Source organism: Salmo salar, chromosome 23 (assembly GCF_965601325.2).
Source record: "Salmo salar chromosome 23, fSalSal1, whole genome shotgun sequence".
Lineage (NCBI taxonomy): Eukaryota > Metazoa > Chordata > Actinopteri > Salmoniformes > Salmonidae > Salmo > Salmo salar.
In genome coordinates, this window is record NC_138313.1 from 51,662,501 (window position 1) to 51,678,254 (window position 15,754).

General features: G+C 42.6%; 1 protein-coding gene across 1 annotated transcript in view; it reads left to right on the top strand.

The window, feature by feature from the left end:
* Nucleotides 1-15,754, top strand: part of megf11 (multiple EGF-like-domains 11) — a 369,526-nt gene that overhangs the window by 38,414 nt on the left and 315,358 nt on the right. The window contains exon 2 of the mRNA XM_045706373.2: nt 14,525-14,617. Coding sequence (XP_045562329.2) covers nt 14,525-14,617 — 93 coding nt within the window. The remainder of the gene's footprint in view (nt 1-14,524; nt 14,618-15,754) is intronic.

Genomic DNA, 15,754 nt, shown 5'->3' on the forward strand with positions numbered 1-15,754 from the left:
CCCTTCTGGCCAGATAACCAGTCTGTTGTAACCCTTCTGGCCAGATAACCAGCCTGTTGTAACCCTTCTGGCCAGATAACCAGCCTGTTGTAACCCTTCTGGCCAGATAACCAGCCTGTTGTAACCCTTCTGGCCAGATAACCAGCCTGTTGTAACCCTTCTGGCCAGATAACCAGTCTGTTGTAACCCTTCTGGCCAGATAACCAGTCTGTTGTAACCCTTCTGGCCAGATAACCAGCCTGTTGTAACCCTTCTGGCCAGATAACCAGCCTGTTGTAACCCTTCTGGCCAGATAACCAGCCTGTTGTAACCCTTCTGGCCAGATAACCAGCCTGTTGTAACCCTTCTGGCCAGATAACCAGTCTGTTGTAACCCTTCTGGCCAGATAACCAGTCTGTTGTAACCCTTCTGGCCAGATAACCAGCCTGTTGTAACCCTTCTGGCCAGATAACCAGCCTGTTGTAACCCTTCTGGCCAGATAACCAGTCTGTTGTAACCCTTCTGGCCAGATAACCAGCCTGTTGTAACCCTTCTGGCCAGATAACCAGCCTGTTGTAACCCTTCTGGCCAGATAACCAGTCTGTTGTAACCCTTCTGGCCAGATAACCAGTCTGTTGTAACCCTTCTGGCCAGATAACCAGTCTGTTGTAACCCTTCTGGCCAGATAACCAGCCTGTTGTAACCCTTCTGGCCAGATAACCAGCCTGTTGTAACCCTTCTGGCCAGATAACCAGCCTGTTGTAACCCTTCTGGCCAGATAACCAGTCTGTTGTAACCCTTCTGGCCAGATAACCAGTCTGTTGTAACCCTTCTGGCCAGATAACCAGTCTGTTGTAACCCTTCTGGCCAGATAACCAGTCTGTTGTAACCCTTCTGGCCAGATAACCAGCCTGTTGTAACCCTTCTGGCCAGATAACCAGCCTGTTGTAACCCTTCTGGCCAGATAACCAGCCTGTTGTAACCCTTCTGGCCAGATAACCAGCCTGTTGTAACCCTTCTGGCCAGATAACCAGTCTGTTGTAACCCTTCTGGCCAGATAACCAGTCTGTTGTAACCCTTCTGGCCAGATAACCAGCCTGTTGTAACCCTTCTGGCCAGATAACCAGCCTGTTGTAACCCTTCTGGCCAGATAACCAGCCTGTTGTAACCCTTCTGGCCAGATAACCAGCCTGTCAGTATTTCTCATGCTATTATTGTTTTTTTTTTGTTGGACTTTACATTTTTTATTTTTGCCTCGCAAAAACCCTACAGAAAAACCTGGCAACTTGTCCACACACACACACACACACACACACACACACACACACACACACACACACACACACACACACACACACACACACACACACACCCTGGACCAACTCCAGCTCCTCCACCTACAGTAGAGATCCTGCCAGGCATAGCAATGGTAGCCTAATCAATCCACTGACTACCGTGCTGATCAACATGAATGATCAGTGAAACTGCACACCTAGTAAACAGTGCCGTGTGTGTGTACGGTGTGTGTGTGTGTGAGTGTGTGTGTGACTGTGTGTGTAGTCAGTGCATTGTGTGAGGCTAATCAAATTAACAGGGGATGTACATCTTGTTTTCTCATGGCCTTGTGTGTGTCTGTGTGTGTGTGTGTGTGTGTGTGTGTGTGTGTGTGTGTGTGTGTGTGTGTGTGTGTGTGTGTGTGTGTGTGTGTGTGTGTGTGTGTGTGTGTGTGTGTGTGTGTGTGTGTGTGTGTGTGTGTGTGTGTGTGTGTATGTGTGTGAATGTGTGTGACTGTGTGTGTGTGATGCTGACACCAGCTGCAGTGTCTCCGTTCGATACACTCCAATGTTGACCAAGGACTCAATCTCTTAATGAATTATTGAGTGTCTCTGTGTCGCAGTGGAGAGCGTTGAGATGGTTGTTAACTATAACTGAGTGCCATCACCATCCATGTTTGATGGCCAGAGATATATCCACTGATACATATCATCAGGTGATTTTGAGTGTCTCTGTTGAGATGTTAAATATAACTGAGTTTCGTGACACAAATAAAATGACATACTTTGTTTCACGGAATCGTGGATCTCTCGGGATATACTGTCCCCTGTCCATACAGCCAGCTGGGTTCTCAGTTCATCGTGCAGACAGGAATAAAGAACTCTCCGGGATGATAGAAAGGCAGGGGTGTATGTTTCATGATTAACTACTCATCATGAGGTTGTGATAACCTAATCTCAAGTCATTTTTGTTCACCTGACCTAGAATACCTCACAATCAAATGCCGTCCGTATTACCTCCCAAGAGAATTATCTTCGGTTATAGTCACAGCTGTGTGTGTATTCCCCCCTCAAGCCGATAACACGACGACTCTAGAGGAAGTACACTGGACATTTATTGTAGCTGGGGATTTTTATCAAAGCAAATTTAAGGAAAATACTAGAGAAGTTCTATCAACACATTGACTGTAGTAAACACGCTTTCAAATATTCTCGACCATTGTTACTCTCCCTTCTGGTGATGCCTAAAAGGCCCAGCTTCGTTTTGGCAAATCAGATCTTGACTCCATTCTGCTCCTCCCTTCCTATAGGCAGAAACTCAAACAGGAAGTACCCGTGTTAAGGTCTATTCAACGCTGGTCTGGCCAATCAGAATCCACGCTTCAAGATTGTTTTGATCACGCGGACTGGGATATGTTCCCGGTAGCCTCTGAGGATAACACGGACGCGGTGACTGAGTTCATCAGGAAGTGTATAATGGGATGTTGTTCCCACTGTGACTATTAAAACCGACCCAAACCAGAAACCGTGGATAGATGGCAGCATTCGCGAAACAAACAAAACAATAAAGAAATAACGAAATGTGAAGTCATCAACTAAACACAAACAATATCCCACAGACACAGGTGGTTGAAATGGCTGCCTAAATATGATCCCCAATCAGAGGCAACGATAAACAGCTGTCTCTAATTGGGAACCATATTAGCACCAACATAGAAATAGACATTCTAGATCACCCCCTAGTCACGCCCTGACCTACTACACCATAGAGAACCAAGGGCTCTCTATGGTCAGGGCGTGACATATATGTATATAAAAAAAATATATATATATATTGTATTTTGACCATTATTTTATCAGGGAATCATACTGAGACCAAGGTCTAAAAAGATAACAAATATTTCTAATCAAATTTATAAACAAAACGAAAAAAACCCACCTTGTTTTAAATAGGCTACAACTTTGGTTTTAGAAGCATCTTATTTTTTATTATAGTTTTATTCAGTCGGAGAAAAACTCCAAACCCGACCGCTTGGAGACGTCTGCATGGTCCTAAAGCACACTGTCGCCTTGTTTTGTATCACATTCCAATGATACATCTAAGGGTGCCAAACAAGCAATTTCAGAATTTGTAGGGGGGGCATGTCCCCCCCATCCCCAGGGAAAGTAGCGCCCCTGTTTACAGACACCATCATTTCTCCCTGTGGCCATATAATATTAAAATAATGCCACACTACAGATGGTTTTATGGCACACCCAAACTTTTCACAGTAGTTGGACAAAGATCCAATATAAAGAGAGAGAGAGAGAGAGAGAGAGAGAGAGAGAGAGAGGATGTCCACTAACTGTTATCCTGCTTCCCAATAGGCCTGTGTTTTATGAACCCAATCGGAACCATCCATCACATTCACACATCTCCATACGTGGCGTTGCATTCTCACCACGGACGTTGTCACCATTAAAACCAAGGGAAGGTGAATCATTCTAATAAGTTTAGTTGTAATAACATTTTACGAAAAACAAGCAATCTGTATTTTTTTTTATTTTTTTACAACAACAACAACAATAAATACATGTAAAAGGTAATGACATCATAAAATCACCAGGATAAAAAAAAGACAGTTGAAACTTCATTATTGTAGGCCCAAGGGAGGGATTGGAACATAGGAAACGGGAAAACAAGCAGTTGTTACCACTTTGGATCATGTTTTTAGGACACACATCACATATTTCCACCCCTCTCATCTGAGCACAAGCTTTAGATAGACTATGATGTTATAGACGTTAGATAGACTCTGATGTTATAGACGTTAGACTCTGATGTTATAGACGATAGACTCTGATGTTATAGACGATATACTCTGATGTTATAGACGATAGACTCTGATGTTATAGACGTTAGATAGACTCTGATGTTATAGACGTTAGACTCTGATGTTATAGACGTTAGATAGACTCTGATGTTATAGACGTTAGACTCTGATGTTATAGACGATAGACTCTGATGTTATAGACGTTAGACTCTGATGTTATAGACGTTAGACTCTGATGTTATAGACGTTAGACTCTGATGTTATAGACGTTAGACTCTGATGTTATAGACGTTAGACTCTGATGTTATAGACGATAGACTCTGATGTTATAGACGTTAGATAGACTCTGATGTTATAGACGTTAGACTCTGATGTTATAGACGTTAGACTCTGATGTTATAGACGTTAGACTCTGATGTTATAGACGTTAGATAGACTCTGATGTTATAGACGTTAGACTCTGATGTTATAGACGTTAGACTCTGATGTTATAGACGATAGACTCTGATGTTATAGACGTTAGATAGAATCTGATGTTATAGACGTTAGATAGAATCTGATGTTATAGACGTTAGACTCTGATGTTATAGACGTTAGACTCTGATGTTATAGACGATAGACTCTGATGTTATAGACGTTAGACTCTGATGTTATAGACGTTAGACTCTGATGTTATAGACGTTAGATAGAATCTGATGTTATAGACGATAGACTCTGATGTTATAGACGTTAGACTCTGATGTTATAGACGATAGACTCTGATGTTATAGACGTTAGATAGAATCTGATGTTATAGACGATAGACTCTGATGTTATAGACGATAGAATCTGATGTTATAGACGTTAGACTCTGATGTTATAGACGTTAGACTCTGATGTTATAGACGATAGACTCTGATGTTATAGACGATAGACTCTGATGTTATAGACGATAGACTCTGATGTTATAGACGTTAGACTCTGATGTTATAGACGTTAGACTCTGATGTTATAGACGATAGAATCTGATGTTATAGACGTTAGACTCTGATGTTATAGACGTTAGATAGACTCTGATGTTATAGACGTTAGATAGAATCTGATGTTATAGACGTTAGATAGAATCTGATGTTATAGACGATAGACTCTGATGTTATAGACGATAGAATCTGATGTTATAGACGATATACTCTGATGTTATAGACGTTAGACTCTGATGTTATAGACGTTAGACTCTGATGTTATAGACGATAGACTCTGATGTTATAGACGTTAGACTCTGATGTTATAGACGATAGACTCTGATGTTATAGACGTTAGACTCTGATGTTATAGGCGATAGAATCTGATGTTATAGACGATAGAATCTGATGTTATAGACGTTAGACTCTGATGTTATAGACGTTAGATAGACTCTGATGTTATAGACGATAGACTCTGATGTTATAGACGTTAGATAGAATCTGATGTTATAGACGTTAGAATCTGATGTTATAGACGTTAGATAGACTCTGATGTTATAGACGTTAGACTCTGATGTTATAGACGTTAGACTCTGATGTTATAGACGATAGACTCTGATGTTATAGACGTTAGATAGACTCTGATGTTATAGACGTTAGACTCTGATGTTATAGACGTTAGACTCTGATGTTATAGACGTTAGACTCTGATGTTATAGACGTTAGACTCTGATGTTATAGACGATAGACTCTGATGTTATAGACGTTAGACTCTGATGTTATAGACGTTAGACTCTGATGTTATAGACGTTAGACTCTGATGTTATAGACGATAGACTCTGATGTTATAGACGATATACTCTGATGTTATAGACGTTAGATAGAATCTGATGTTATAGACGATAGACTCTGATGTTATAGACGATAGAATCTGATGTTATAGACGTTAGACTCTGATGTTATAGACGTTAGACTCTGATGTTATAGACGTTAGATAGACTCTGATGTTATAGACGTTAGACTCTGATGTTATAGACGTTAGACTCTGATGTTATAGACGATAGACTCTGATGTTATAGACGTTAGATAGAATCTGATGTTATAGACGTTAGATAGAATCTGATGTTATAGACGTTAGACTCTGATGTTATAGACGATAGACTCTGATGTTATAGACGTTAGACTCTGATGTTATAGACGATAGAATCTGATGTTATAGACGATAGAATCTGATGTTATAGACGTTAGATAGAATCTGATGTTATAGACGTTAGACTCTGATGTTATAGACGATAGACTCTGATGTTATAGACGTTAGACTCTGATGTTATAGACGATAGACTCTGATGTTATAGACGTTAGACTCTGATGTTATAGACGATAGAATCTGATGTTATAGACGATAGAATCTGATGTTATAGACGTTAGATAGAATCTGATGTTATAGACGTTAGACTCTGATGTTATAGACGATAGACTCTGATGTTATAGACGTTAGACTCTGATGTTATAGACGATAGACTCTGATGTTATAGACGTTAGACTCTGATGTTATAGACGATAGACTCTGATGTTATAGACGTTAGATAGAATCTGATGTTATAGACGATAGACTCTGATGTTATAGACGATAGAATCTGATGTTATAGACGTTAGACTCTGATGTTATAGACGTTAGACTCTGATGTTATAGACGTTAGACTCTGATGTTATAGACGATAGACTCTGATGTTATAGACGTTAGACTCTGATGTTATAGACGTTAGACTCTGATGTTATAGACGTTAGACTCTGATGTTATAGACGATAGACTCTGATGTTATAGACGATAGACTCTGATGTTATAGACGTTAGATAGAATCTGATGTTATAGACGATAGACTCTGATGTTATAGACGATAGACTCTGATGTTATAGACGTTAGACTCTGATGTTATAGACGTTAGACTCTGATGTTATAGACGTTAGACTCTGATGTTATAGACGATAGACTCTGATGTTATAGACGATAGACTCTGATGTTATAGACGTTAGATAGAATCTGATGTTATAGACGATAGACTCTGATGTTATAGACGGTAGAATCTGATGTTATAGATGTTAGACTCTGATGTTATAGACGTTAGACTCTGATGTTATAGACGTTAGATAGACTCTGATGTTATAGACGTTAGACTCTGATGTTATAGACGTTAGATAGACTCTGATGTTATAGACGATAGACTCTGATGTTATAGACGTTAGACTCTGATGTTAGTGTAAGATGGCGCCAGAGAAGAAGTCAGCAGTTTTATGTGCCCCCAGCCGATTGTGTTTTTTTGTTCGTTTATTTGCGATGTTTGTAACTTTTTTTTATTTTTATTTTGTACAAAATGTTGCCGCTACCGTCTCTTATGACCGAAAATAACTTATAGACATCAGGACTGTGATTACTCAGCACGGACTAGCAGAATCCTTTTTTTCCTTTCATGACTCTGACGAGCTCCAACGCAAAGGATACACTGCTTCCTTGGGAACAGGCCCCGATCCCCGTGATCTACGTGAAGAGGAGGTGGAGAAAGAGGGGGCGAAGGTCGGGCTGCCTTCTGAGAATTCGTAGGCTATCGAATAAAAACCCCACTTCCTTCCATTCTGCTAGCAAACGTGCAATCCTTGGAGAATAAAATCGACGGGATACGCGGAAGATTAAACTACCAACGGGACATTTAAAAACTGTAACATCTTATGCTTCACGGAGTCGTGGCTGAACGACGATAATATCAACATACAGCTGGCTGGTTATATGATGTACCTGCAGGATAGCACTGCGGCGTCTGGTAAGACAATGGGCGGCGGACTATGTATTTATGTACATAACAGATGGTGCACGATATCTCAGGAAGTCTCGAGCTATTGCTTGCCTGAGGTAGAGTATTTTATAATAAGCTGTAGACCACTCTACTTACCGAGAGAGTTTTCATCTGTATTCTTTGTAGCTGTTTATATACCACCACAGTCAGAGACTGGCACTAAGACAGCATTGAATGAGCTGTATTCCGCCATAAGCAAACAAGAAAATGCTCACCCAGAGGCGACACTCCTAGTAGCCGGGGACGTTAATGCAGGGAAATTTAAATCAGATTTACCTAATTTCTATCAGCATGTTAAATGAGCAACCAGAGGAAAAATAACTCTGGACCACCTTTACTCCACAAACAGAAATGCACACAAAGCTCTCCCTCGCCCTCCATTTGGCAAATCTGACCATAATTCTATCCTCCCGATTCCTGCTTACAAGCAAAAATTAAAGCAGGAAGCACCAGTGACTAGATCAATCAAAAAGTGGTCAGATGAAGCAGATGCTAAGCTACAGGACTGTTTTGCTAGCACAGACTGGAATATGTTCCGGGATTCCTCCAATGGCATTGAGGAGTACACCACATCAGTCATTGGCTTCATCAATAAGTGCATCGATGACATTATCCCTACAGTGACCGTACGTACATACCCCAACCAGAAGCCATGGATTACAGGCAACATCTGCACTGAGCTGCTAAAGGCTGCCGCTTTCAAAGAGTGGGACTCTAACCCGGAAGCTTATATTAAAAGAAATCCTGCTACGTATGCCCTCCGACAAACCATCAAACAGGCAAAGCATCAATACAGGACTAAGATCTAATCATACTACACCGGCTCTGACGCTCGTCGGATGTGGCAGGGCTTGCAAACCATTACAGACTACAAATGGAAGCACAGCAAAGAGCTGCCCAGTGACACGAGCCCAGCAGACGAGCTACATTTCTTCTATGCTCGCTTCGAGGCAAATAACACTGAAACATGCATGAGAGCACCAGCTGTTCCGGAAGACTGTGTGATCATGTTCTCCGCAGCCAATGTGAGTAAGTCCTTTAAACAGGTCAACATTCACAAGGCCACAGGGCCAGACGGATTACCAGGATGTGTACTGCGAGCATGCGCTGACCAACTGGCAAGTGTCTTCACTGACATTTTCAAACTCTCCCTGTCCGAGTCTGTAATACCAACATGTTTTAAGCAGACCACCATAGTGCCTGTGTCCAAGAACCTCCACATTGACTCTGTACCGGTACCCCCTGTATATAGTCTCCACATTGACTCGTTACCGGCACCCCCCTGTATATAGCCTCCACATTGACTCTGTACCGGTACCCCCTGTATATAGCCTCCACATTGACTCTGTACCGGTACCCCCCTGTATATAACCTTCACATTGACTCTGTACCGGTAGCCCCTGTATATAGCCTCCACATTGACTGTGAACCGGTACCCCCTGTATATAGCCTCCACATTGACTCTGTACCGGTACACCCTGTATATAGCCTCCACATTGACTCTGTACCGGTACCCCCTGTATATAGCCTCCACATTGACTCTGTACAGGGACCCCCTGTATATAGCCTCCACATTGACTCTGTACCGGTACCCCCTGTATAAAGCCTCCACATTGACTCCGTACCGGTACCCCCCCTGTATATAGCCTCCACATTGACTCTGTACCGGTACCCCCTGTATATAGTCTCCACATTGACTCTGTACCGTAATACCCTGTATATAGCCTCCACATTGACTCTGTACCGGTACCCCTGTATGTAGCCTCCACATTGACTCTGTACCGGTACCCCCTGTATATAACCTCCACATTGACTCTGTACCGGTACACCCTGTATATAGCCTCCACATTGACTGTGAACCGGTACCCCCTGTATATAGCCTCCACATTGACTCTGTACCGGTACCCCCTGTATATAGCCTCCACATTGACTCTGTACTGGTACCCCCTGTATATAGTCTCCACATTGACTCTGTACCGACACCCCCTGCATATAGCCTCCACATTGACTCTGTACCGGCACCCCCTGCATATAGCCTCCACATTGACTCTATACCGGTACCCCCTGTATATAGCCTCCACATTGACTCTATACCGGTACCCCCTGTATATAGCCTCCACATTGACTCTGTACCGGTACCCCCTGTATATAGCCTCCACATTGACTCTGTACCGGTACCCCCTGTATATAGCCTCCACATTGACTCTGTACCGGTACCCCCTGTATATAGCCTCCACATCGACTCTGTACCGGTACCCCCTGTATATAGCCTCCACATTGACTCTGTACCGGTACCCCCTGTATATAGCCTCCACATTGACTCTGTACCGGTACCCCCTGTATATAGCCTCCACATTGACTCTGTACCGGTACCCCCTGTATATAGCCTCCACATTGACTCTGTGCCGGTACCCCCTGTATATAGCCTCCACATCGACTCTGTACCGGTACCCCCTGTATATAGCCTCCACATCGACTCTGTACCGGTACCCCCTGTATATAGCCTCCACATCGACTCTGTACCGGTACCCCCTGTATATAGCCTCCACATCGACTCTGTACCGGTACCCCCTGTATATAGCCTCCACATCGACTCTGTACCGGTACCCCCTGTATATAGCCTCCACATTGAGTCTGTACCGGTACCCCCTGTATATAGCCTCCACATTGACTTTGTACCTGTACCCCCTGTATATAGCCTCCACATTGACTCTGTACCAGTACACCGTGTATATAGCCTCCACATTGACTCTGTACCGGTACCCCCCTGTATATAGTCTCCACATTGACTCTGTACCGGTACCCCCTGTATATAGCCTCCACATTGACTCTGTACCGGTACCCCCTGTATATAGTCTCCACATTGAGTCTGTACCGGTGCCCCCTGTATATAGCCTCCACATTGACTCTGTACCGGTACCCCCTGTATATAGCCTCCACATTGACTCTGTACCGGTACCCCCTGTATATAGCCTCCACATTGACTCTGTACCGGTACCCCCTGTATATAGCCTCCACATTGACTCTGTACCGGTACCCCCTGTATATAGCCTCCACATTGACTCTGTACCGGTACCCCCTGTATATAGCCTCCACATTGACTCTGTACCGGTACCCCCTGTATATAGCCTCCACATTGACTCTGTACCGGTACCCCCTGTATATAGTCTCTTTATTGTTATTTTACTGCTGCTCTTTAATTTCTTGTAACTTTTATTTCTTATTCTTATCTGTATTTTTTTAATGTTCAGGACAGACATTCGGAACGCCTAGCCAATATCCAATGGAACAGCGTGGCATGAAATACAAAATCTCAAAAATCCAATAATTTCTATTTCTCAAAACATACGACTATGTTACACCATTTTAAAGATACACTTCTCCTTAATCCAACCACATTGTCCGATTTCAAAAAGGCTTTACAGCGAAAGCAAAACATTAGATTATGTTAGGAGAGTACATAGCCCAAAATAATCACACAGCCATTTTCCAAGCAAGCATATATGTCACAGAAACCCTTGACGATCTTCATCAGATGACACTCCTAGGACATTATGTTACACAATACATGTATGTTTTGTTCGATCAAGTTCATATTTATATCAAAAACAGCATTTGATATTGGCGAGTGATGTTCAGAAAATGTATTCTCACCAAAAACTTCCAGAGAATTTACAAAAATACTCATCATAAATGTTGACAAAATACATAACAATTATTTTAAGAATTATAGATACAGAACTCCTTTATGCAACCGCTGTGTCAGATTTTAAAATAGCTTTTCGGCGAAAGCACATTTTTCAATATTCTGAGTACATAGCTCGCCATCAAAGCAAGCTATACAGACACCCGCCAAGTTCTGGGGTCACCTAAACTCAGAATAAGTATTAGAAATATGCTCTTAACTTTGCTGATCTTTGTCAGAATGCACTCCCAGGACTGCTACTTCCACAAGAAATGTTGTTTTTGTTCGAAATAATCCATAGTTATGTCCAAATACCTCCGTTTTGTTCGTGCGTTCAGTTCACTATTCGAGACACAAAAAGTCAAAATATTCCATTACCGTACTTAGAACGCTGTTTAAAATCAATCTTTATGGTATTTTCAGCATTTCACTGTGAGGTCTACTACACCTGTTGTATTCAGCATTTCACTGTGAGGTCTACTACACCTGTTGTATTCAGCATTTCACTGTGAGGTCTACTACACCTGTTGGATTCAGCATTTCACTGTATGGTCTACTACACCTGTTGTATTCAGCATTTCACTGTGAGGTCTACTACACCTGTTGTATTCAGCATTTGACTGTGAGGTCTACTACACCTGTTGTATTCAGCATTTCACTGTGAGGTCTACTACACCTGTTGTATTCAGCATTTCACTGTGAGGTCTACTACACCTGTTGTATTCAGCATTTCACTGTGAGGTCTACTACACCTGTTGTATTCAGCATTTCACTGTGAGGTCTACTACACCTGTTGTATTCAGCATTTCACTGTGAGGTCTACTACACCTGTTGTATTCAGCATTTCACTGTGAGGTCTACTACACCTGTTGTATTCAGCATTTCACTGTGAGGTCTACTACACCTGTTGTATTCAGCATTTCACTGTGAGGTCTACTACACCTGTTGTATTCAGCATTTCACTGTGAGGTCTACTACACCTGTTGTATTCAGCATTTCACTGTGAGGTCTACTACACCTGTTGTATTCAGCATTTCACTGTGAGGTCTACTACACCTGTTGTATTCAGCATTTCACTGTGAGGTCTACTACACCTGTTGTATTCAGCATTTCACTGTGAGGTCTACTACACCTGTTGTATTCAGCATTTCACTGTGAGGTCTACTACACCTGTTGTATTCAGCATTTCACTGTGAGGTCTACTACACCTGTTGTATTCAGCATTTCACTGTAAGGTCTACTACACCTGTTGTATTCAGCATTTCACTGTAAGGTCTACTACACCTGTTGTATTCAGCATTTCACTGTAAGGTCTACTACACCTGTTGTATTCAGCATTTCACTGTGAGATCTCCTACACCTGTTGTATTCAGTATTTCACTGTGAGGTCTACTACACCTGTTGTATTCAGTATTTCACTGTGAGGTCTACTACACCTGTTGTATTCAGCATTTCACTGTGAGGTCTACTACACCTGTTGTATTCAGCATTTCACTGTGAGGTCTACTACACCTGTTGTATTCAGCATTTCACTGTGAGGTCTACTACACCTGTTGTATTTAGCATTTCACTGTGAGGTCTACTACACCTGTTGTATTCAGCATTTCACTGTGAGGTCTACTACACCTGTTGTATTCAGCATTTCACTGTAAGGTCTACTACACCTGTTGTATTCAGCATTTCACTGTAAGGTCTACTACACCTGTTGTATTCAGCATTTCACTGTAAGGTCTACTACACCTGTTGTATTCAGCATTTCACTGTAAGGTCTACTACACCTGTTGTATTCAGCATTTCACTGTAAGGTCTACTACACCTGTTGTATTCAGCATTTCACTGTGAGGTCTACTACACCTGTTGTATTCAGCATTTCACTGTGAGGTCTACTACACCTGTTGTATTCAGCATTTCACTGTGAGGTCTACTACACCTGTTGTATTCAGCATTTCACTGTGAGGTCTACTACACCTGTTGTATTCAGCATTTCACTGTGAGGTCTACTACACCTGTTGTATTCAGCATTTCACTGTAAGGTCTACAACACCTGTTGTATTCAGCATTTCACTGTGAGGTCTACTACACCTGTTGTATTCAGCATTTCACTGTGAGGTCTACTACACCTGTTGTATTCAGCATTTCACTGTGAGGTCTACTACACCTGTTGTATTCAGCATTTCACTGTAAGGTCTACTACACCTGTTGTATTCAGCATTTCACTGTGAGGTCTACTACACCTGTTGTATTCAGCATTTCACTGTGAGGTCTACTACACCTGTTGTATTCAGCATTTCACTGTAAGGTCTACTACACCTGTTGTATTCAGCATTTCACTGTGAGGTCTACTACACCTGTTGTATTCAGCATTTCACTGTGAGGTCTACTACACCTGTTGTATTCAGCATTTCACTGTAAGGTCTACTACACCTGTTGTATTCAGCATTTCACTGTAAGGTCTACTACACATGTTGTATTCAGCATTTCACTGTGAGGTCTACTACACCTGTTGTATTCAGCATTTCACTGTGAGGTCTACTACACCTGTTCTATTCAACATTTCACTGTGAGGTCTACTACACCTGTTGTATTCAGCATTTCACTGTGAGGTCTACTACACCTGTTGTATTCAGCATTTCACTGTGAGGTCTACTACACCTGTTGTATTCAGCATTTCACTGTGAGGTCTACTACACCTGTTGTATTCAGCATTTCACTGTGAGGTCTACTACACCTGTTGTATTCAGCATTTCACTGTGAGGTCTACTACACCTGTTGTATTCAGCATTTCACTGTGAGGTCTACTACACCTGTTGTATTCAGCACATGTGACTAATACAATTGATTTGATTGGATGTTTAAGCCATGACAGTTAAGTGCGCCGATTTTAATGAATCCCTGTGTGTGTGTGTGTGTGTGTGTGTGTGTGTGTGTGTGTGTGTGTGTGTGTGTGTGTGTGTGTGTGTGTGTGTGTGTGTGTGTGTGTTAGCTCTCTGCTCTGAGGAGTGTACCCATGGGAGATGTGTGTCCCCTGATACGTGTCAGTGTGAACCAGGCTGGGGAGGACTGGACTGCTCTAGCGGTGAGTACACACACACACACACCACACACACACACACACACACACACACACACGCACACACACACAATCACACAATCACACACACAATTTGTTCACTATTTGAAGTAATTCAGTCCCATACTGTATGGTATTATTACCACTATACTGTATTACTTACAAACCATGGCCATGTGAAACAGACAGGTAAGTCACAATGAAATATACGTCCCAAATGGAACTCTGTTCCCTACTTAGTGCCCTAACCCTGTTCCCTACTTAGTGTCCTAACCCTGTTCCCTACTTAGTGACCTAACCCTGTTCCCTACTTAGTGACCTAACCCTGTTCCCTACTTAGTGCCCTAAACCTGCTCCCTACTTAGTGCCCTAACCCTGTTCCCTACTTAGTGTCCTAACCCTGTTCCCTACTTAGTGCCCTAACCCTGTTCCCTACTTAGTGCCCTAAACCTGCTCCCTACTTAGTGTCCTAAACCTGCTCCCTACTTAGTGTCCTAACCTTGTTCCCTACTTAGTGCCCTAAACCTGCTCCCTACTTAGTGTCCTAAGCCTGTTCCCTACTTAGTGCCCTAACCCTGTTCCCTACTTAGTGTCCTAACCTTGTTCCCTACTTAGTGCCCTAAACCAGCTCCCTACTTAGTGTCCTAAGCCTGTTCCCTACTTAGTGCCCTAACCCTGTTCCCTACTTAGTGCCCTAAACCTGTTCCCTACTTAGTGCCCTAACCCTGTTCCCTACTTAGTGCCCTAAACCTGCTCTTTACTTAGTGTCCTAAGCCTGTTCCCTACTTAGTGCCCTAACCCTGTTCCCTACTTAGTGTCCTAACCCTGTTCCCTACTTAGTGCCCTAAACCTGTTCCCTACTTAGTGCCCTAAACCTGTTCCCTATGGGCCCTAGACAAAAGCAGTGCATTATATAAGGAACATTTTTAGTTGCAGGCACTGCTCTGCTCTCTGTCCTGCTCTGTTCTGCCGTCTGCTCTCTGCTGCTCTGTTCTGCTCTGTTCTGCTCTGTTCTGCTCTGTTCTGCTCTGTTCTGTTCTGCTCTGTTCTGCTCTGCTCTGTTCTGTTCTGCTCTGTTCTGCTCTGTTCTGCTCTGTTCTGCTCTGTTCTGCTCTCTGTTCTGCTCTGTTCTGCTCTGTTCTG